Consider the following 21566-nt stretch of genomic DNA (forward strand, 5'->3'; position numbering starts at 1 on the left):
TGGCCCTGCCCTCACCTTGTTTTCAGCTCAGTCATATCAATTTCTGACTTCTGGCCTCAAGAACCGTGAGAGCATAAATTTCTGTTGTTGGGACTTGCCTTGTGGTACCAGTGAATAAGAATCCTCCTGGCAGTGCAGGGGACACAGGTTCGATCCCTGGTCTGGGAAGATGAAGCCCACACGCCCTAGAGCTCATACTTCTCAACAAGAGAAGCCACCGTGACAAGAAGCCCATGCACCGCAAGGAAGAGTAGCCCCCTGCTCATCATGACTAGACAAAAGCCCATTCAGCAATGAAGACCCAGCACAGCCAAAAATAAATACATAAATAAAATTATTAGAAAAAAACAGATTCCTATTGTTTTTAGCTGCCGAGTTCGTGGTCATTTGTTCCAGCAGCTGCATTCTGCTGCCTCTCATCACCTTGTCACCCTGACACTGGCCCCATCCTCCCACCCTAGCCATCGAAGCCCCCTCCCAGGTCTCCCATCTCCTACCTTGTCCCCAGTGTCTGTCCCACACTTGCAGCCATGGGGATCTATCTAAAACAGGAGGAGATCATGCTGAAAACCCTCCACTGGCTTCCCCCTAGCCTCGGAATCAAACCCAAACCCCTTACCCTAGGTTTTGTGGTCCTATCTGATATGGCCTCACCTTATCCCCTGTCTCAGGATTGTTGTGAGGGTCACAGGAGTATGCCCACTAGCACGGTAACCAATAGAGGTGAGAGTGCTCATCGAGGGGCTTCCCCGGTGGTCCCTGGTAAAGAATCCACCTTGCAATGTAGGGGACACGAGTTCAATCCCTGGTCTGGGAATGAAGATTCCACATGCCCCAACTACTGAGCCCATGTGCCACGATGGGCCAACTAAGACCCAACACCACCAAATAAATAAATATTTTAAAAAATGCCCATTAGGGCAGCACAGAGGGTGCTTTGGGTCAGCACATATGAGTCCAAGTCCAGATTTCATGATTTCTTTGTGATCTCTATCCGGAGACCACATTTCTCTAGGCCGTTGAGAAATGTGTTTTACGCATGTAAAACCCTCAGCGTGGACATGGCACTCAGGAGGTATGCAGGCACAGGAACTGGTATTGTGAGGATCAAAAACAATATTTTTTGTGTGCTAAAATGTGCCAGCCACTAAGGGCTTTCTCTCTTCTTCCTGCTCAGTTGTTTTTGGGTATACATTTGAGTCTTTGAGATTCCATGGACGGTAGCCCGCCAGGCTCCTCTGTCCATGGAGATTCTCCAGGCAAGAACACTGGAATGGATTGCCATGCCCTCCTTCAGAAGATCTTCCCAACCCAGAGATCAAATCCAGATCTCGGGAAGCCCATAAATTCTGCAGCGGGTAGCCTATCCCTTCTCCAGGGAGTCTTCCCAACCCAGGAATCGAACCGGGGTCTCCCATTGCAGATGGATTCTTTACCAGCTGAGTTATCAGGGAAGGGAAACCCGTTCAGTTGCTTAGTCATATCCAACTTTCTGCAACTCTATGGACTGTAGCCCACTAGGCTCCTCTGTCCATGAGATTTTCCAGGCAAGAATATTGGAGTGGATTGTCATTTCCTCCTCCAGGGGATCTTCCAGACCCAGGCATCAAACCAGAGTCTCCTGGGTTGTAGGTAGTGTTTTTACCGCTGAGTCATGGTGGAAGGCCCAATGGAATATTACTTAGTCATGAAAAGGAATGAAATTGGTTCATTTGTAGAGACGTGGATGGACTTAGAGTCTGTCATACAGAGTGAAGTAAGTCAGAAAGAGAAAATGAATGCTTTACATTAACACATATATGCGGAAACTAGAGAAATGGTATAGACGATCTTATTTGCAAAACAGAAATACAGACACAGATACAGAGAATGGACACCAAGAGGGGAAAAGGAGGCTGAGATGAACTGGGAAATCGGGACTGACCTATATTCGCTACTATATATGAAATAGATAACTAATGGGAACCTATATAGCACAGGAGCTCTATTCAGTGCCCTGTGGCGACCTACATGGGAAGGAAACCCAAATGAAGAGGGGTTAAAGGTATAAATACAGCTGATTCATCTTGGTGTACGGCAGAAACTAACATAATGTAAAGCAACTATATTCCAATACAAATTAATTTAAAAAGTCCCAGATCTTCCTGCCATGATGAGTGGGGTCTTTTGATAAGGGTATTGTCTCTCTGAGCCCAGATTGTCTTGTCTGACTCTGAGGTGAAGAGTCCTGCTTCCAAAGTGTGGTCTGTGTGATTGCAACATTAGATCTGTAAAGGGCTCAGGACAGGCCTTGATAGACAGGAGAAGCTAAATAATGGGGCCTTATGTATTGCTTTTCGCTTGTTTATTGGGTGCACTGGATCTTCATCGTTGCCTGTGGGCTTTCTCTGGTTGCACTGTGAGGGCCTCTCATTGTGGTGGCTTCTCTTATTGCAGAACATGGGCTCTAGGGCCCGTGGGCTTCACTAAGGTTCATTAGCTTAGCTGCTTCATGGCATGTGGAATCTTCCTGGACCAGGGATGGAACCTGTGTCCCCGGCACTGGCAGACGGATTCTTATCCACTTTGCCACCAGGGAAGTCCTGCTGCTGCTGCTGCTAAGTCACTTCAGTCGTGTTCCGACTCTGTGCGACCCCATAGACGGCAGCCCACCAGGCTCCCCCGTCCCTGGGATTCTCCAGGCAAGAACACTGGAGTGGGTTGCCATTTCCTTCTCCAATGCATGAAAGTGAAAAGTGAAAGTGAAGTTGCTCAGTCGTGACGCCCCTGGACTGCAGCCCACCAGGCTCCTCTGTTCATGGGATTTTCCAGGCAAAAGTACTGGAGTGGGGTGCCATTGCCTTCTCTGAGGGAAGTCCTGTATTGTGGTTATTATTATTAATTGTTATTGTTTTTGTCCTGGTATTGTGTGACACCCTCCCCCCCAACCAGCCACACCTCCTTTGTACCTCAGTATACCCATCTGGGCAGGAGACTTCCAAGGGTCATGTCTGAACATCCCAAGGGCAGCTTAGGGGAGGACTGTACCCTCTGAAGAATGTGCACACGGATATTGATTCCACAGGAGTTTTTGCAGGGAGGGGCTCTGACCTTGATGACCAAGTCCTGAGCAGGGTCTGAGGCTCAGAGTCGGGGGACCAGTGTATCCACTGGTTGGTCCCACTGCCCCCCACAATGTCCCTCCTGGATCTGAGGATTCCTGAACAGCCCGCCCAGACAAAAACTGGAGCCACAGTGCCCTCTGGCGGTCAAATCTTTGGGTTCCAGGTTGGGAGAAGTGATTAAAGAAGTGATTAAATTGCTTGTTACCAAGATTCGAGTGACAGGAAGCTCAGGCATCACAGATACAAGAGGTTAGGACAGGAACTTGCCTTGTGTCTGGAGAGATCAGAGGGTCAAGACTTAAAAGATTTCCCTGAAACCTCCTCCAAGAAGCCCTTCCTGACCCCCAGACTGGGTCAGGAACCTCCTCTGGGCTCCCTAACCCTGTATCTCCTGACCCCTCTGCCTGGGCTTCCCCCACCCTTGGCTGTCATTGTATAGTAAGGAGTCTGTTACCCCACAGGACTACAAACTTAAGGCAGAGCCTAGGGCAGAGCCATCAAACATTTCATTGCTGGGACTTCCCTGGTGGTCCAGTGGTTGAGAATCTGTCTGCCAATGCAGGGGACACGGGTTCGATCCCCAGTCCGGGAAGATCCCACAATACACGGAGCAACAAACCCCGTGTGCCACAACTAGCAAGCCTGTGCTCTCGAGCCCATGTTCCAAAACCAGAGAGTAGCCCTCACTCGCCACAACTAGAGACAAACCCGCGCACAGCAATGAAGATTCAGCGCAGCCAATACATAAATAAGTAGTACAAAGACATCATTGCATGCCCACACAGGGTATGATACTGGAGAAACAAACTTCTCCTTTCTTTTTGCCTTGAGGCTTTAGCTCCAGACCCTCTGCTGGGAAGGTTGTCGTAATTCAACAACACCCCCAACTGCTACCCTGGCCACCACCCTGGTCCCCTTCAGGTTGTCTAAGTGTCTATGTGTGTGGGAGGGCACAGCCTGGCGCCCACGTGCCTCTGTCTCCTTGCTGGCTGTGCTCCACAGAGCCAGACAGTGGGGAGAGACACGGAGCATGATGACTAAGTGATTCATTCATTTATTCAACAAATAACTGTTGAGCACCTGCTATTTATCAGGCCCTGTTTTAGGCAGCGGATTAAATAACAACCTCTGCCTCATAGAGCTGGTATTCAAAGGGGTGGAGATGGCAATAAATCAAGTAAGTAAATAGGTCTATAGCATAAGGATGGATTACTGTAAGTGTTGGGAGAAAAAGAAAGTTTTTTTAAAATATATTAATCTATGTGGCTACACCAGATCTTAGTTGTGGCAGCACAGGATCAGCATTTTGTTGTTCAGTCATTAAGTTGTGTCCGACTCTTTGTGACCCCGTGGACTGCAGCATGCCAGGCTTCCCTGTCCTTCACCACCTCCCAGAGTTTGCTGAAACTCATCCCATCGAGTTGGTGATGCCATCCAACCATCTCATCCTCTGTTGTCTCCTCCTCCTGCCTTCAATCTTTCCCAACATCAAGGTCTTTTCCACATGGCAAAGATTGGCATACAGAATCTAGTTTCCTGACCAGGGATCAAACCCAGACTCCCTACATTGGGAGAGTGGAGTTTTAGCCACTGGACCACCAGGGAAGTCCCAGGGGGAAAAGAAAGCTTTTAAGAGGACATAGAGTTTCTCAGGGATGCCGTTTTATCTGAGGTTGTCTCTGAAGGAGTGACATTAATTCAGAAACCTGAATAAAGTCAGGGTTGGAACCATGAAGATGCCTGGGGGGGAGGAGCATTCTAGGGAGTGAGAAAGCAAGTGCAAAGGTCCTGTGGCTGAAGTGGGGCCGGAATGTTCCAGGAATAAGGAGGCCAGTGCAGCTGGAGCAAAGTTAGTTCAGTTGCTCAGTCATGTCCAACTCTTTGTAACCCCATGGACTGCAGAACACCAGGCTTCCCTGTCCATCACCAACTCCCGGAGCTTACTCAAACTCATGTCCATCGAGTCGGTGATGCCATCCAACCATCCAACCATGCCATCCCCTTCTCCCGCCTTCAATCTTTCCCAGCATCAGGGTCTTTTCCAATGAGTCAGCAAAGTTAGTCAAGGAAAAGAAGGGAGATGAGATCAGAAATGTAACTGGGGTAGGGGGTAGTGGGGAGATTTCCCTTGTGGTCCAGAGGGTAAGACTCTGCTCCTAATGTAAGGGGGCCAGGTTCCATTCTGGCTGGGGAACTGGACCCAGCATGCACGCCGCAACTAAGAGTTTGCACGCCACACAACGAAGATCCTGGGAGCTGCAACTAAGACCCAGCACAGCCTAAATAAATAGAGGAAATGAGATGGAGGTTGGGGACCTGCTTGAGTAGGGCCCTGAGGGCATAGTGAGGACTTAGAATTTTATTCCAAGTGTGAAAGAAGTCACTGGAAGTTTTGAGTCAGACAGCGTGGTGATGCCAGCTGTTTTAGGCAGTTCGCTCTGGCTATCCCGGAGAGGAGAGGCAGGGACTGTCCAGGGGGAAGATGATGGGAGGAGGGAGTCCCAGGATGGAGGCTGTGAAGGGAGAAGGGTGGGTAGATTCTGGATCTATTTTGTGAATGTAGAGATAACAGGATTTGATGATGGACTTGAGGAGTGTATGAAAAGAGAAGAGTCAAGGATGATTGATTGCACTTGGAACAAAAATCCATTTTCTTTATAATGGCCTACAAGGCCCTACATGATGTGGTTCCTTGCTCTCTCGCTAACCTTGTCTCCCCCCTCACTCACCCGACTCTTTTACACTAGCATTCCACACTAATCTTTGAACTTGCCAAGCGTTTCCTGCTTCTGTGTATTGCATGGTGGCAGCTTCTCAGGTCTCAGCTCAAATGTCACCTCCTCAGAGAAGCCACTTTCTTTATAGCACTTACCACTCTCTAAAATTAACAGCTTGTTTGCTTGTTTTTAATCTGTTTTTCTCCACTCACAACTCAGCTCCTTGAGGGCAGCAATTCTGTCTGTTGTTCATGCTGTTTCCCCAGTGCCGAGAAGAGTGCCTGGCACTTAATTGAACAAAGGCATTGATTAACCCCTGTGCTTGTTTACAGATTGGCTTACAAAAGAAGAGACACCCAGAAAAGTAGGCAAAGACAATAATACACGACAGATCCTGGGGTCATCCACATACCCAGGGAAGACCCAGAAATCAGCGACCACCCGTTCCCGCGCGCCCGTGGTTCTTGGAGGATGGAGAGCCGGAGCTGGGAAGGGAGCACTCCAGGGAAGGGAAAGGATGCTCTGGGGCGAGCCCAGCCCCGCCCTGTATCCTCAGTAACCAATGGGCACACGGTTCTCCCGACGCCCCCTGGGACGTGTAGTCCAGACAGGGGCGCCCTCGGGCGCCGCCGCGCGCCCCTAGACTCCACGTCCCGTCGTGCGCCGGGAGGTGCGGGGATTGGTCGAGCCCCGCCCCTGGCCCGCCCCGCTCCGCTCGCGCTGCAGCCCCAAGAATGAATGAAATCGTAGCGCGCTGGGCGGCAGAGCGGGCGGCGCAGGCCGGGCTGGGCCCGCGCGCGGCGGCAGCGGCGCCCCGGGCCGGAGGCGGCCCGGCCGAGCGGGCCATGGCCACCGCCATTCAGAACCCGCTCAAGTCGTGAGTGTCCCCGCCGTCCACGTCCTTCCATCCCGCCCCCTACCCGAACCCTGCCCCCGCCCTCGCTGGGGAGGGGGACGCAGTGGGCGGATGGTAGTTGAATGGGGCCCCCAGCTTGACCTCCTGTCCCCCCGGGGGACGCCGCCACCCCCTGTCTCCCCCCTGGGGCTGGGGGCAGGAGCCACTCCAGGGTCGCGGGGGCGCCTCTTCTTTGTCGCTGTCAGTGAAGGAATGTGGCGCGGGCTGGGGGTGGCGGAGGCCGTTTCCCCACCCAGAGTGGGGGTAGGGGCTTCCTTCTCCTCCGAGTCTCTGGGGGCGCCCGGTCTGCCCCTGCCTGGGGCTGGGAGTACGAATGCCTAAGTCCGGACCCTAGTCTCCCAGATCTCTACCTCCTCAAAAGCATCTTTCTCTCTTTCCCCTCTCTTTCTCCGGGGACCTCTGTCTGCGCGGCCGCAGGGTGGGAGCTGAGACGTCGGGGGTCCCAATTCGATCCCTGCTGTCTGCCCCCCCCCACCTTTTTTTTTCCCTTCCCGGGTCTTCAGGACCTAAAGCCCCGACGCTCTGGTCAGTTCAGACCGTGGGCTCCCTGCCTCTCCCTGCCCGTACACATGTAATGAGAGCATCTCCTATCTCCTTGGGGACCGGATGCCTCGGGAGAGGGTGCTGGAGCTCCCTCAGTCTCCGGGGATTCCCTCTGTTTCTCCCTGTTCGCGTGCCTCCTCCGAGCTTCGCTTCCTCCCGGGCCCCGCGGCTGGCATCCTGGACGCCTGGGTTCAAACCTAAGCTCTCTCCCAGCCCTCTCCTCTCCTGGCCAGCCTTCGCTCTCTCCACTTCTTCCCTCTCTTTCCGGTTCTCTCGCTCCTTCCTCGGGATCCCGAACTCCTGGGTCCCAGCGCTCCCCGCCCCCTTCCCCAGGCGGTGACAGCGGGCTGGGAGTGACAGGCGCGCGGCCGCTCCGGCTCTCCCTCCCCGGCTGGCGCGCGCGGCCCTCCCCTCCCCCGCTCCCCGGCCTGGCGGGGAGGAGGCGGAGGGCGAACGCCCGCGGCGCCGCACAAAGGGGCCGGGGCGACCTCCCTCACCCTTCCCCCAGCCCCTCGCCTCCGCCACCTTGACCTTGAGCTACGGGTGCTGGGGGTTGGGGTGGGGGAGGGGCTCGGGGCGCCCCCCGCCCCCGCCCTCCGGAAAGGCTGTGCTTGGGGTGGCCGGACCTAAGGCCCCCAGTAGCTTCAGGTTTCTGATCGTGGGGGGAGTTGGGCCAGGACGGGGGCCGGGCCCTATAAGCTCGCACCTACACGTGTGGCTTTGCGGAGAGCCAAGCCGGCTTGGAGGGCGTGTGTGGTGTTGGGGTAGGCATGAGACGGTGTGTAACGGTGACACTTCTGCCTCCCTCTCGCTCTAATTCTTCAACACAGACGTGTTACCCCTATCAGGGACACCCTCAAACTGGCTTGCACTGGGCTCCTGTGCAGGTTGGTGGATCTATAGGTATCCAGACCTCCTCACTTTGAGCCCTTGGAGTAGCTGTGGGGCAGCCATTGCAGGGGTCCTGAAGACCTGATTAAGCTTGGGGGTGGGAGTGCCAGTAGCCCTCTTTGCACTCACCTTCTGAGGGATCTACAGGAGGTGAGGGGAGGGAAGGGGCTGGCTCCTGAGAGAATTCAGTCCCCTTAGGAATGGGCTCTGGAGGGTTCTGACTGCCTGTATTGGAACCCTATCTTGAGCACGAACCACCTCCCCACCTTGAGCCTCAGTGTTACCATCTGTGAATTGGGGCATCATTACAGTTCTTATTATCTCATGGTTGCTGCTGTGATGTTTGTAAAGCACTTGGTACTGAGCGTGACTCTGACTAAATGTAGTGAAAGTGTCAGTTGTGTCTGACTCTTTGTGACCCCATGGACTGGAGCCTGCAAGGCTCCTGGCAAAGATACTGGAGTGGGTTGTCATTTTCTTCTCCAGGGGATCCTCCCGACCCAGGGTTCAAACCCAGGTCTCTTGCATTGGAGGTAGATTCTTTACTGTTTAGTATCAATGTTGATTTCACTTGTGGTCCAGTTTCCACACAGGGCAAGGGGGGACGGGGACAGGAGGTCTGTTTGGACAGGGGAGCTTGACTGCGGCTGAGGGGTCTGTGAGGGTGACTAGGGGTAAGGAAGGGGAGAGAGACCCCTCTCCAGGTGTCAGCTGTGGGTCAAATTGCACTGGTGGACAAGGGCCTCCAGAGAGCTGATGGAGTGTTCTCTACTTAGGCTCCAAACTGAGCAAAATGGATGCCAAGGTTCTGGGGTGAGCCAGGTGCCTGAGGCTAGAGGTGTGGGGAGCAAGTGTAAGGATGTATTGGAGGTTGGTGGGAGGTGACAGAGGAAGGTGGCAAGGGCTCTTGGAGCTGAGCTGGTGGGTTGCGGAGGGGGGGCAGGGCTCACTGTGGATGAGATCAGGGCGGCCACTGTAGGGGACCTGGAGGCCAGAGTGACTGTGAGGTGCCAGTGTCCCTGTGGCACTGTGTGATCTGTGATGCAGAGTGATGATGATCTGTGATGCACCCCCTTGCCATCTGCTCTAGGCCACATGTGAAGCAGAGACCCACTCCCTGCTTTTGGGGTTTGAGGAGAGGGAAGTCGAGGCTTTACCTGGGAGAGATGGGGGAGAGCCTGTGGAAGGGGCCTAAAACTAGGGGTGTGTGTGTGTGTGTTTTATTTTTTGTTTTGGGGTCATGCCTTGCTGCCTGGAGGATCTTAGTTCCCTGACCAGGGATTGAACTCATGACCTCTGCACTGGGGAGTGTGGAGTCTAAACTACTGGACCACCAGGGAAGTGTGTGTGTGTGTGTGTATGTGTGTGTGTGTGTGTGTGTGTGTGTGTTTAGAAGTGATCATGGGTGTGGAAGACCTGGAGGGGGCCTCTCTCATCAGGGAGGTAGGTGGGGGCATCAAGAGACAAAAGAGGTGAGGGCTTTAAGGCCTCTTCTGTCTGCTGGAGAGCTCCCTGGTAGACAGGGACATTTGTGGGCCTTTTTATCCATGCAAGGGCTCAAACCTGAACAGAAACTTTGGATGGGGGTGTGGGTTTGGTGTGGGTGAGTGGGACTTGGCAAGTGCTGTGACTCCAAAGGTCAGCTTCCTCTCTGGGCATCCCTTAGGGTGGAGTCAGTGTGGGTGACAGTGGCAGAAAGAAGGGGGTGACCCACGTGGTACAGACATCTGGGTGAGTGAATACTTACCTTAGTCTCACCTTCAAGCTAACACCAGGGGCTGAGAGCATGCTACTCTACATCCTCCGGGGAAATGGGGGTAATGATAATATCACCGTGGTGGGTCCTTATGAGGATCAGACGGGTGAATCTCTGTTAAAGAACTGTGCCTGCCCTTGGTGGCTACTCAGTATATTTATTCTTAACAAATATTTTGTAAGCATCTATTATATGCCAAGCTTCCCTGGTGGCTCCGAGGGTAAAGAATCTGCCTGCAATTCAGGAGACTCAGGTTTGATCCCTGGGTCAGGAAGATCCCCTGGAGGAAGAAATGGCAACCCACTCCAGTATTCTTGCCTGGAGAATCCCATGGACAGTGGAGCTTAGTGGGCTACAGTTCATGGGTCGCAAAGAGTCAGACACGACTGAGTGACTAACATACATATGTCGAGCGTTATTCTTTCTAATAAAGGTTAGCTATCACTGTTTTACATCTTAGTACACATCAGGTCCTCTGTGGAATGAATGAATTTATTAAACACCTACTACCTGCCAGGTACCTTTTGCTTTGTTTGTTTGTTTGCTAAACTGCATGGCATAAGGGATCTTTGTTCCCCAACCAACCAGTGCCCCCTGCAGTGGGAGTGCGGAGTCTCAACTACTGGACCAACAGTGAAATCCCCTGTCTGGTGCCTTTTGAAGCAATTTACCAATATTTAAGGGCTTCCCAGGTGGCGCTAGTGGTAAAGAACCCTCCTGCCAATGCAGGAGACATAAAGAGTTCAATCCCTGGGTTGGGAAGATCCCCTAGAGGAGAGTATGGCAACCCACTCCAGTATTCTTGCCTGGAGAATCCCACAGACAGAGGAGCCTGGCGGGCTACAGTTCACGGGGTCATAAAGAGTCAGATAACCACTGAAGCGACTTAACACATGCACACCCCAATTCTTACTCATTGAATCCTCACAATAATCCAATGAGCATCATCCTTAATCATCCTTATTTTACAGATGAGGAAACTGATTCCCAGAAAGATTAAGTTATTTGCCCAGGGTCACATGGCCACCAAGTGGCAGAGTCAGGATTTGAATCCATGAAGTGTGGCTAACACACCTAACTAACTAGCACGGCTGCTGTCAGGCCTGGGAAGGGGCTGAGTCGGGCGTGGTCCCTGTGAAAGAGACAGCCCCGACGGTGACCAGGGACCGGGGACCGAGAGGGTTCTCTGGAGCTAGGAGGGACTGTGGGGAGGGGGCGGCGTCAGGGAGCTATGCGTTGGCGGGACGTTTGCGTGGGCATCTGTGCGGCGTCTCTAAGTCTCCTGGCACTCAAGTGTTTGTGTGAGTGCAAATGTATGCGAGTCTGTGCGAAGGTGTGGGAGAGGGAGTGTGCGTGAGTCTGCGTGGGAGGCTGTGAGTATATGTGTGAATGTGTGTGTAAGCCGCCGTGTGTGGGTGTGTGCGAGCCCAGGTGTGCATGCGTGAGTGCAGACCCATGTGCGAGACTCCGAGGTGTGCACGGGTGAGCGTGCGTGAGTGGCTATGCGTGCCTCGGGCCCCACCTCTGACCGGCTTCCCGGTGGGGTCCCGCCAGCCTCAGGCGGGGAACTACCACTCCCAGCATGACCCGGGCGGGCTCGCCCCGCCGCTCTGATTGGCTGTGGCCCCGGTGCTCCCGCCCCCCGGGAATGAATGGATGGGCGGCCTCAGCGCCCGCCCGAGCGCTGGGAGGACCGGCCCGGCGGGGACCTGCTGGGGGCAGGACCCGGGGAGCAAGATGGCCACGGTCATCCCCGGCCCCCTGAGGTGCTGCGGGCCGGCGAGAGGCGGGGGAGGGCGCGCGGGCGGATCGCGCGGGCGTGTGTGTGTGTGGCGGCTGGGGGTGGGGCCGATGGGGTGTCTGGGGGGCTGTCACCGTGGGCCGGGCTGCGCGGGGTTGCGAGTGTGTGTGACTGTGGGTCTCTGGCAAGAACCGTGTCCGACGCGCTGCTCCTGGAGGAGCGGAGAGTGTGCGGAACTCCGAGTCCTCTTCGGGAAAGGGGGTCATGTCCCGCCCTGAGACCCCCGGGGTTGGGGAGAAGGTGAAATGGACTAGGGGCGCGGGGACCTTGGTAAACTTGAGTGAAGCTCACAGTACCTTTGTCTTGGGATATGGAATGTGTGTCACTTGTTCGGATTCTGGTGTTTTTTATTTATTTTTGGATATGTGTGTGGATGTGTATTTGATTTCTTTTATTCTACTCTAGGTATCTTTGGATATTTGAGTCTTTGAGTGTGTGTGCATGTCCTTTGAAACTGTGCATCATTTGTGTTCTCTGTCTTTGGATATGTAGGTATTCCTGTATTTATGTGCAAATTTTTGTGTGAATATGGGTGGATTTGTTTCTACATTGAGTATATGTGTATCTTTGTGTATTTGAATATGTGGTATTTTAGATGTTGGTTTCTGTATTATTGTGTATAGAATTATTGTGTATATTTGTGACTGTGTGTGTGTATCCTGTGTGAATCTGTGTGATTTCTTTGTATAGTGTATCTGAATTGTGATTTGTGATTTGTGTTGTGTATTTGGATATGTGTGTAAGTGCTTATATGGGTAGTTTGTTTTAACATTTTTTCTCTTAATATTTGTGTACCTGTGTGTGTGTCTTTGGATGCATGAGTGAGTGTGAGTGTCTGTGGTGTGTAATCTGTTTCCATGTTGTGTGTCTTTGTGTGGGTGATTGTTTATGTTGTGTGTCTTTGGATATGTGATGTATATTTGTGCACGGACACGTGTGTGATCTGTCTGTTTCTACACTATGGAACTTGAGAGATCTGTGTTTTTCAGTAGATATTTGTGTGTGCCCATATGTGAGATGTGTCTGTTTCTCCCTTTGTGAGTCTTGGGATATGCCTCTCTTTGTGTGTGAATCCTGTGCGACTATGTGCGATACATTTGTATTGTGGATTTGGATATGTGCCTGAATGGATGTGTCCTGGTGTATCTTTATCTGTTTCTATATTGTATCCACTCCTTGGCTCGAGGCCCGCTTGAGTCCCGGGTTGGGGGTTCCTGGGTCCCTACCGGAGGGGAGAGGTGAGGTTGGAGGAGTCGGCCCACCCATTCCCGACGGGTGGGCTGGGGGAGGGGTGCTGGGCGACCGGGTGCGCCTGCCCTTGCTGACAGCCGCCCGCCCGCTTACCCGCCCCTCGCAGCCTAGGCGAGGACTTCTACCGCGAGGCCATCGAGCACTGCCGCAGCTACAACGCGCGCCTGTGCGCCGAGCGCAGCCTGCGCCTGCCTTTCCTCGACTCGCAGACCGGCGTGGCCCAGAACAACTGCTACATCTGGATGGAGAAGACCCACCGCGGCCCGGGTACCGGCCGGGAGGGCGGGGGTGGGGCGGGGCGGCGGCTTCCCGGCCGCGTTCTTACAGCCCTTCTTACTCCAGGTTTGGCCCCCGGACAGATCTATACGTACCCGGCCCGCTGTTGGAGAAAGAAACGGAGGCTCAACATCCTGGAAGACCCCAGACTCCGGCCCTGCGAGTACAAGATCGGTAGGTGGGGCTCTGTCCTGTGCCTGGGGTGGCGCCGGGGGCGGGGGGGTTGCCCATACCACTGGCTGATCAGTGTGTTGACGCTCTTGTGCGTCTGAGCATCTGCCTTTATTTCCCTCCTGGCCCATGTCCGACTGACTGGCTGTGTCTGCTGGTGTGTGTCTGGGGGTAGTACAGAGACTCTCCGGTTTTCCCTGAGTTTTTTGGACTGCATCTTCTTCTTGGACCCAGGTGTATTCCTGGACAGAGTGTGGTATCTGTTTTGTGTGTCCAGGTGTATCTCATCCTTGTATATCCCTTCCCTTGTGAGTTGGGGTGTATCAGAGTATCTGCCTATTTTTCCCTGTGGATGTCTGAGTGTGTCTGGGTGTGTCAAGAGTGTCTGGTTGTAACTTTTTCCATTTGTTGTACAGAGTGTCTCGGTGTCTGTGTCTCTTTTCAGGTGTTTCCAGGCTTATTTCCTTTTAAGTGTGTCTGGTCTATCTGTTCCTGAGTGTCTCTCTTCCTTTGAGTACCAGATACTCTGGAATGTCTGGGAGAATCTCGTCCCTGAGTGTCTGTTTGGTGTATTAGGTGTATTTCTGCCCATGTCTGCTGCTCCATGAGTGTTTGACTTTATCACTTCTCAAATATGTCCAGTACTGTTGGAGTCACTGGCTGTTTCTCTTCCCTTGCTCAGGTATAACCAAGGATCTGTGTGGGTCCAGACAGGTGTATTGGCGTGTCCATCGGGTCCTGTCTTCCTGGGTGTGTCTGATTGTCCCAGAGGGACTGTCTGTATCACCTGTGTGTATGAGTATCCATCTGAGTGATTCTCTGGTGTGTCTCTCTCTCCCTTAAGTATGTTCAGGTGTTTGGTAGGGTTTGGTTGTGTTTTCCCCATGTGGTCGTGTTTATCTGATGGTCTAATGTTCTCTTTTGGAGTGTCTCTGGGTGTGCCCAAGGATCCGGATATGTCTCCTCCGTGAGTCTGGGTGTATCTCTTCCTTTGTGTGTCTGGCTGTCTCAGATGATCTGTCTGTATCTTCCTTGTGTGTGTCCTGTTTGAATGTCTGTTCTCTCCAGTTGTGGGGGTCTGGGTGGAGTCTCCTACTTATATTATGTAGTTATATAGGAGGGTCCGGCCATGTGTCTCCTTGAGTATGTCCAATGGTCTCTGATGGTCTGACTGTGTCTTCTCCAGAGTCTGGGCATCCTTAGGATGTGTGGAAGTATTGAGGGTGGTATGGATGGTTGAGTATTTGAGTCAGTTGCTGGTTGAGTGTGGAAACGCGTCTTTCCTCCAGAAAAGTGCATGATTCCCCAACCTGGGCAGTCTGAGGAGTCCTCCAGGGACAAGTTCTTCACCTGACCCCCCTCCTACCTACCGTGGTCTCGTCCCCAGACTGTGAAGCACCACTGAAGAAGGAGAGTGGCCTCCCTGAAGGGCCAGTCCTTGAGGCTCTCCTGTGTGCCGAGACAGGGGAGAAGAAGATAGAGCTGAAGGAGGAGGAGACCATTATGGACTGCCAGGTAGGACTGCCCACCCTGCCACCTGTCTAGGGGCTGTGGCTGCCCTCTCAACCTGCCTGTGTCCTGGCCCATCTTGCTTCTGCTCTGAAATCTCCCCTGATTCCCTAGGACCTTTGAGCATCCTGTTTCCATCCCTCCACACTTCATCTTCTTTTGGGAAGACCTCCTAACTTGCCCTGCCGCGCCTGATCTTTGCTGTGCCCAGAATTACCTCTCAAAGCAGAACAATACCCTGTTTCTTGACCCCAGTCTCCCTTCTCCTGGTGCCCAGAAACAGCAACTGCTGGAGTTTCCGCATGATCTTGAAGTGGAAGACCCAGAGGATGACATGCCCAGGAGGAAGAACAGGGCCAAAGGAAAGGTATCGCTCCCAAACCTCCCCCCATCACCCTTCCCCTCAAGGCAGGTTCCATTGATTGCTTGTGCAGTGTTCAGACCCTGCCCCAAGTTTACCTTATTTAACTCTCAGAGCAGTCTGAAGGGGTAGGGAATTTTTATACCCATTTTACAGATGAGGAAACTGAGGCTTGGGCATATTAAGCCATTTGCAAAACAGAGACTGTTCAGTGGGTTAGAGCTATCTTCCTACCCGTGGCACAGATGAGAAAATGGAGTCTCTGAGAGGTCGAGAGAGTTACTCTAGACTCACAGCTACGAAGTGGCAGATCTGTGATTGGGCTTTCAAGCCCAAATGGTGAAAATTCTTTTAGTTCTTTCCCTTTCTTGACCCCTCACTCCTGACTATCCCCTCAGGCATACGGCATCGGGGGGCTCCGGAAACGCCAGGACACCGCTTCCCTGGAGGACCGAGACAAGCCGTATGTCTGTGATAGTGAGTCCTTCTGAAGAGGGGGGAAGAGAGAGAGAGAGAGTGGGACCCAGAGACCTTGCCCCCCGGCCCCCTTCCCTCCCGTTCTGGACCCTGGCAGAGGGGGGAGGTGTGATCCTGGAGGCCAGGGTGGAGGCGGCAGGGGCTGGAGGGCTGACCGGCCCTCCCTGCTCACTCTCCAGTCTGTGGGAAACGGTATAAGAACCGGCCAGGGCTCAGCTACCACTACACCCACACCCACCTGGCTGAGGAGGAGGGGGAGGAGAACGCCGAACGCCACGCCCTGCCCTTCCACCGGAAAAACAACCATAAACGTGAGCAGGCGGGCAGGGCGTGGGGTGGTGAGGGGCCCTGGGAGTGGGGGCTAAGGAGCCTGGGAGGGAGGGGGCACATTAGACATTTCTGGAAAATCTCCAGCTCAGCGATCCCCTCCCCCCACCAACCATGGGGATGCTGGCTCTGGGGTTGCCATGGCAACCAACCATCTCTCCCTCGCTCCCGGCCGGGCGTAATATTTCTGGGTCTGATTTATTGTTTCAATTAGAGCTTGGGGAGGGGGGTGATAGATGACTCCCCTCCCTCCCTGCCTCCCTTCCTCCCTTCTCTGCTAAGCTTCGGCCAAGGGGCAGGGGCCGTGGCCTGGGAACCCTTGGCATCCGCCCATGCCAATCCAGTGCCAACCTTGACAGCTGAGGGATGGGGGAAGGCTTGGGGAGAGGCTCTGCCAGTGGAGGAACCATCCTCCCACCCATTCCTCAGTGGGAGAGAGCAGTCTCTTCATCCCACCCCTACCACACACCCAGGCACCTCTGTGTTCAGAATTTTCCTTCTGAGTGTCTGTTTCCATACCAGATTGTGGCCAGTGGCCTCTACCTAATTTTTATTTAGTTGGGGCTTAGTTGGGGGTGGCTGTCTGGCAGAAGTGCGTATGGGCAGGGGAAGCAGGGGGCTTTTCCTAAAGCTGTACCTGCCAAGTTTTTACCTAATAAAGAGGACCTGTCAGTTGTTCTCAGAGAGTTGCGGGGTCCCGATGAGAATTACCTGGGCTCCCTGCAACTCTTTTACTGCTGGATGCAGCTTGGGGTAGTGGCTCCCTCTCCTCACCTCCTCCATGCCTGGACAAGGGGTCCACCCCTGGGGCTGAGGCCGTGGGCAGGGTGGAGCCTTGCCTGTGGTGAGAGCCCCTCTCTCTGTCCCTCCACCCCCAGAGTTTTACAAAGAATTGGCCTGGGTCCCTGAGTCACAGAGGAAACACACAGGTAGGGATGCCTCCCTCTGCCCCTACTTCTGTAGCAGCCTTGGACTGAGGGTCCCTTCCTGCCCCCGCCAACCCCTGCCTACTGTCTTTCAGCCAAGAAGGCGCCTGACGGCACTGTCATCCCCAACGGCTACTGCGACTTCTGCCTGGGGGGCTCCAAGAAGACGGGGTGTCCGGAGGACCTTATCTCCTGTGCTGACTGTGGGCGATCAGGTGATGCCCCCCCACCTGAGGCTTCTGGGGGCCGGGGTGGAGAGACTCCAGATCTGGAGGGTAGGAAGCAGAGGAGAGAGAACTGGGGGGAACGCAGAGCATCCTGGTGGATGAACAGAGCTGACTCAACTGCTGAGGACTGTGGGAAACTCAGTGGGGTCAGCGAGGCTCTGGGAACAATGGGACACAGTTGTCATGGCATTGTGGGTTCTGGCACGTGCCTGTCTGGCATGGGGAACTGTGAAAGATGGCTGCCAAAACACCACGGGTCAGTGGGCTGTGATAGCGAGTAATGGATTGCCACTGCCTGGATGCTGTGGACAACAGAGGGCACTTGCCATGGAGTTGTGGTTAATAGAATGTGGTTTCCCAAGGTGGACTTGTGGGTAAGAGACTGTGGTTGTCTCAGCACGGTGGCTAATGAATTGTGGTTGTCATGGTATTATGGGTAGTGAAATACGGTTGTCATGGCGATTGGGTGTTGTGGTGGCCTGGGGTCATGGCTGTGGGTCTGCGCTGGGGTGGTGGGACGACCAGAGGGTTGACACGCTCCACAGTCACGTTGGTAACGGTGTGGTTGCTGTGGCGACACGTGTAATGGGCTTGGGCTGCAGGGAACCAGGGTGTGGGGACCCCTCTGTGGAACGCGGTTGCCATGGCATCGTGGCTGGGAGACTGTGGTTGCCACGTTCTGCGGTTCAGGGGATGGGTTGGCCACTCTGCTGTGGCTAATGGAATGTGGCTGCCTCAGCACAGTGGTTAACAGAACGTGGCTGTCCCGGTGTTGTGGGTGGTAGAAAGTGGTTGCCACAGCACCGTGGGTAATGGAATGCGGTTGCCATGGTGTTCTGGGGAGCAGAGTGTGGTTGCCATGGTGGCCGGGTAGGAGACTGGTGGCCGGGGCGGCGCTGCCTGCAGAATGGGCACGGGGCACTGTGGGCTGGGTGGGGTCAGGCCTTGTGAGCCAGGCGGTGGGGGCTGAGCCCCCGGGGCTCCCCAGGGGCAGTCGCCACCAGGGGCACCGCAACCCCTAACCGCACCCCTGCCCCTCGGCCCCCAGGACACCCCTCGTGTCTCCAGTTCACGGTAAACATGACGGCGGCCGTGCGCACCTACCGCTGGCAGTGCATCGAGTGCAAGTCCTGCAGCCTGTGTGGCACCTCGGAGAACGACGTGAGTGCCCGTCTGCCCCCCGGGGCCTGCCCCCAGGCAGCTTCCCCTCCTGGCACCGCTGCCTTGGCCAGTTGGGCCTAACGCCTTTCCCTGAAGCGCCCTCCCTGGTGAACACCAGTTAGCCTGTATTACTGTTAGTGGCCATTAATCGAACCCGTCACTTAACACTCTTCACTCTCTGGGTGCTCCCAACCGCCCTGAGGTAGGTGCTCTGGTTCCCACTCCACAGAGAAGATAGCACGCTCAGAGAGGGGAAGACACTCGCCCAAGATCACCTAGCTAGGGACATGGGACTGCTAGGACCTGAGCCCATGGCTTCCGGACCATCTCAGTGTCATTTTCAGCGCCCCACAGAATCCTATGAAACCCAAACTACAAACCACAAACTGACGGTCCTCAAGGGCGGTTGGCGTGGCCCAGCAGGGTTTTGCAAAGATGATCTTCTCAGAGCCCTTTGTGTCTTGCAAGAGGACCACCTCCCCTAGCCCCTTTGACCTGGCCCCTGCCCCCGCCCCCCACCCCGGTTTCTGGTGCCCGTGCCCCCAGGGTGCCAGCTGGGCGGGTCTCACCCCCCAGGACCAGCTGCTGTTTTGTGATGACTGCGATCGGGGTTACCACATGTACTGCCTGAGTCCCCCCATGGCGGAGCCCCCGGAAGGTGAGAGAAAAGGAGGGTCTGACGTGGGGGTGAGGGTGGGGGTGGGGGCAGCCCTGCCCAGACCTGACGCAACTCCCTGTTCTCCGCCCGCCCCACAGGGAGCTGGAGTTGTCACCTCTGTCTTCGGCACCTGAAAGAGAAGGCGTCTGCCTACATCACCCTCACCTAGGCCTGGCTCTGGCTCGCCTGGACCTCTGGGGTGATGCCTGCCTACCTGCCTCTCCTCTCAGAGCTCCTCCACTCTCTCCCCATCCTTAACGCCCCACAGTGGGAGGGGTGGGGGGAGCCAGAGAAGGGGCCGGGCCACCCCCTCCCCTCTGTGCAAGTGGAATGTTTGCCCTGTGGGTTGGTGGGCCCAGCAGGGTCCTCTCCCTTCCTCCCTCCTTCCTTACCCTCTTGGCAAATTGGTACCAGGGCCTTCTGCTCCCCTCAAAGCCATACCCCGCCTCTTGGCGGGCACGAGGGGTGGTGGATGCCGGCTGGGGGCACGGACAAAGCCTTTTTCTAAAGAAAAAGTCAAAAACTTAAAAAAAAAAAAAGAAAGAAATTAATATATAACAAAGAGTCCTATAAGGTCTGGCTGGGTGGAGGGGGCACTGCTGAGCGCATCTACTGGGCACCAGTCCTGCCTGGCGGCCCCTCCCCCCAGCCCCTGGAGTTGCAGGTGTCCCACCTACCCACCCAAGACGGGCACCATCCCCTCCTTGTGCCCCGGGCCGGGGGTGTGTGGTGTTCACCCCTCGCCCCCTCTCGGTGCCCACCGTGGATACTGCATGATGACGTGAACCATGGTTTTGAATTCCATTCCTGCTCCCTCCCCGAGAGCCCTGCCCGCCCGTGCCCACTCCGTGCCTGCCGGCCTTGGCTGGCCGTCGCCAGTGGGGTGAGGCGGGCCCCTGCCCAGCGTCTGCTGGAATGAGAAGCACAGACTTTACAACGGACTAGATTCGCCCCCTTCCCCTCCCCGCCGCGCCCCCCCTGCCACCCTCGCTGGCCACTTTCGGGTCGAGAGGGGGCGTGGTTGTTTCTTGTGGTTGTGTGTGTTTGTTGTTCGGGTTTAAAAAAAAAGGGAAATGGAGACTGCAAGTGGGGGAATGGTGGGCTTGGGGGAGTCTCCTCCCAATCCAGGCGTGCCCACCCCCCCTTGTCAACGAGTCTCCTTTATTGCCTGCCTCTGCTGTGAATTAACTTGTTCTGTGTATTAAAGTGGGGCTGACCCCTCTGCCCGCTTCAGCCTCCAGGCTGCTTTGGGGCGTCGCCGAGAAAGGGAGATGGGGCCTCGCAAGGGGAGAAGCAACCGAGGTGAACAGCTGGAGCGGGGCCCCTACCTCCATCTCCCTCCCAGCTCCCCTCGGCACCCCCGCCTTTCTCTGGCTTTGTCCCAGCTCCTCCCAGCCTCGCTGGAAAGGAGAAGAGGGGAGGATGGGGTGGAGGGGAGGAGAAAGGAGAAGGGAGGGGATGGGGAAGAGGGGGCTCCCACCCAGCCAGCTGTGGTTGCCTTGGCAACCGACTGCTGCAGCTGCAGCGGGAAGCAGTGAGGGAGGGAGGGAAGCAGTGAGGGAGGGAGGCGGGAAGCTGGGGACTGGGGGAAGGGAAGGGATGGAGAGACACCCTCCCCTCGGGGCTACAGGAGGGAGCAGGGGTACCACCCTAGGGCCTCACCCTAGGACCAGACATCCCCTGGAGCTCCCCATCCCCGCTGTGGGGCAAAGGACAGAGGGGAAGGGGCAAAGGAAAAGACGGTGCAGATTCAGGGACATCAGGGGAAAGACGGACTTGGGTGAGGTGAGGTGAAGAGTGAGAACCAGGACACACCGGTCAGGAAAGAGACAGCTATGAGTCACACATTTTTAGAAAATCAGGAAAAAGAGCAGGAGAGGGGAGACATAGATCTGGGAGAGAGATGTGGATGAAGGAGCCACAGGAATTATGGAGGAAGAGAACAGACGAGATGGAGATTTCGTGCGAGAGAGGAAATAACAGTAATAAAAAATAGCAGGCGCATAGGGAGAGACAGAGAAAGGAGGAAGTAGTGATTTGGAGGGAGAAGCAGAAGAGGTTCCGCGACGGAAGGCACAGGGCCCATCAAACAGGAGAGGGGAAAAGAGAATGAGAGAGGAGGTACATTTGGGGAGAGAGATAAAGTCAGCATCCAGGACAGGCGAAGTCCCGGGACAACGATAGAGATGAGACATCACAGGGAAGAGGACGTCAAGAACTGAGGGAGACAATAGAAAAATCTGGAGAGCGCCAAAGGCAGGAAAGGGTTCACAGGCTGGGTGAGGGGAGAGCCAGAAGTGGGGTGGGAGGCTGGGGGCGGGGAGGGAGGCGCGTGCTTGGGTTGGGGGGCGAGGAGGGGAAACAGGCAGAGGAAGCGGAAAACTGGGGCAAGCCGGGGAAGGGACGCGCAGGGCACAGCTCAGGCGAGAGCACAGGCTGGCGTGTGTGAGTTGTGGCGTGTTGGAAGTTGGTGTGTGTCACAGGCGCCAGGAGA

At 55.0% G+C, this 21566-nt stretch overlaps 1 protein-coding gene across 2 annotated transcripts; it reads left to right on the top strand.

Moving 5' to 3' along the window:
• Nucleotides 1-11583: 11583 nt before the first annotated feature.
• DPF1 (double PHD fingers 1) lies at nucleotides 11584-19445 on the top strand. 2 transcript variants are annotated; one of them, XM_055411091.1, is made up of 12 exons: nucleotides 11584-11693; nucleotides 13086-13246; nucleotides 13322-13429; nucleotides 14814-14941; nucleotides 15213-15302; nucleotides 15695-15773; nucleotides 15953-16084; nucleotides 16979-17029; nucleotides 17122-17241; nucleotides 18302-18414; nucleotides 18961-19072; nucleotides 19171-19445. In XM_055411091.1, the coding sequence occupies exons 1-12, from the start codon at nucleotides 11584-11586 to the stop codon at nucleotides 19239-19241; spliced, it is 1275 nt and encodes a 424-aa protein (XP_055267066.1). In that variant the 3' UTR covers nucleotides 19242-19445. The 2 variants fall into 2 exon arrangements, with proteins under 2 accessions (XP_055267066.1, XP_055267068.1); XM_055411093.1 differs by having other exon boundaries at nucleotides 11631-11693; nucleotides 18991-19072.
• Nucleotides 19446-21566: the final 2121 nt, after the last annotated feature.

The sequence above is a fragment of the Moschus berezovskii genome, chromosome 22, assembly GCF_049115385.1.
Source record: "Moschus berezovskii isolate FMDL1 chromosome 22, NW_MosBer_1.0, whole genome shotgun sequence".
In the NCBI taxonomy this organism is placed as follows: Eukaryota; Metazoa; Chordata; class Mammalia; order Artiodactyla; family Moschidae; genus Moschus; species Moschus berezovskii.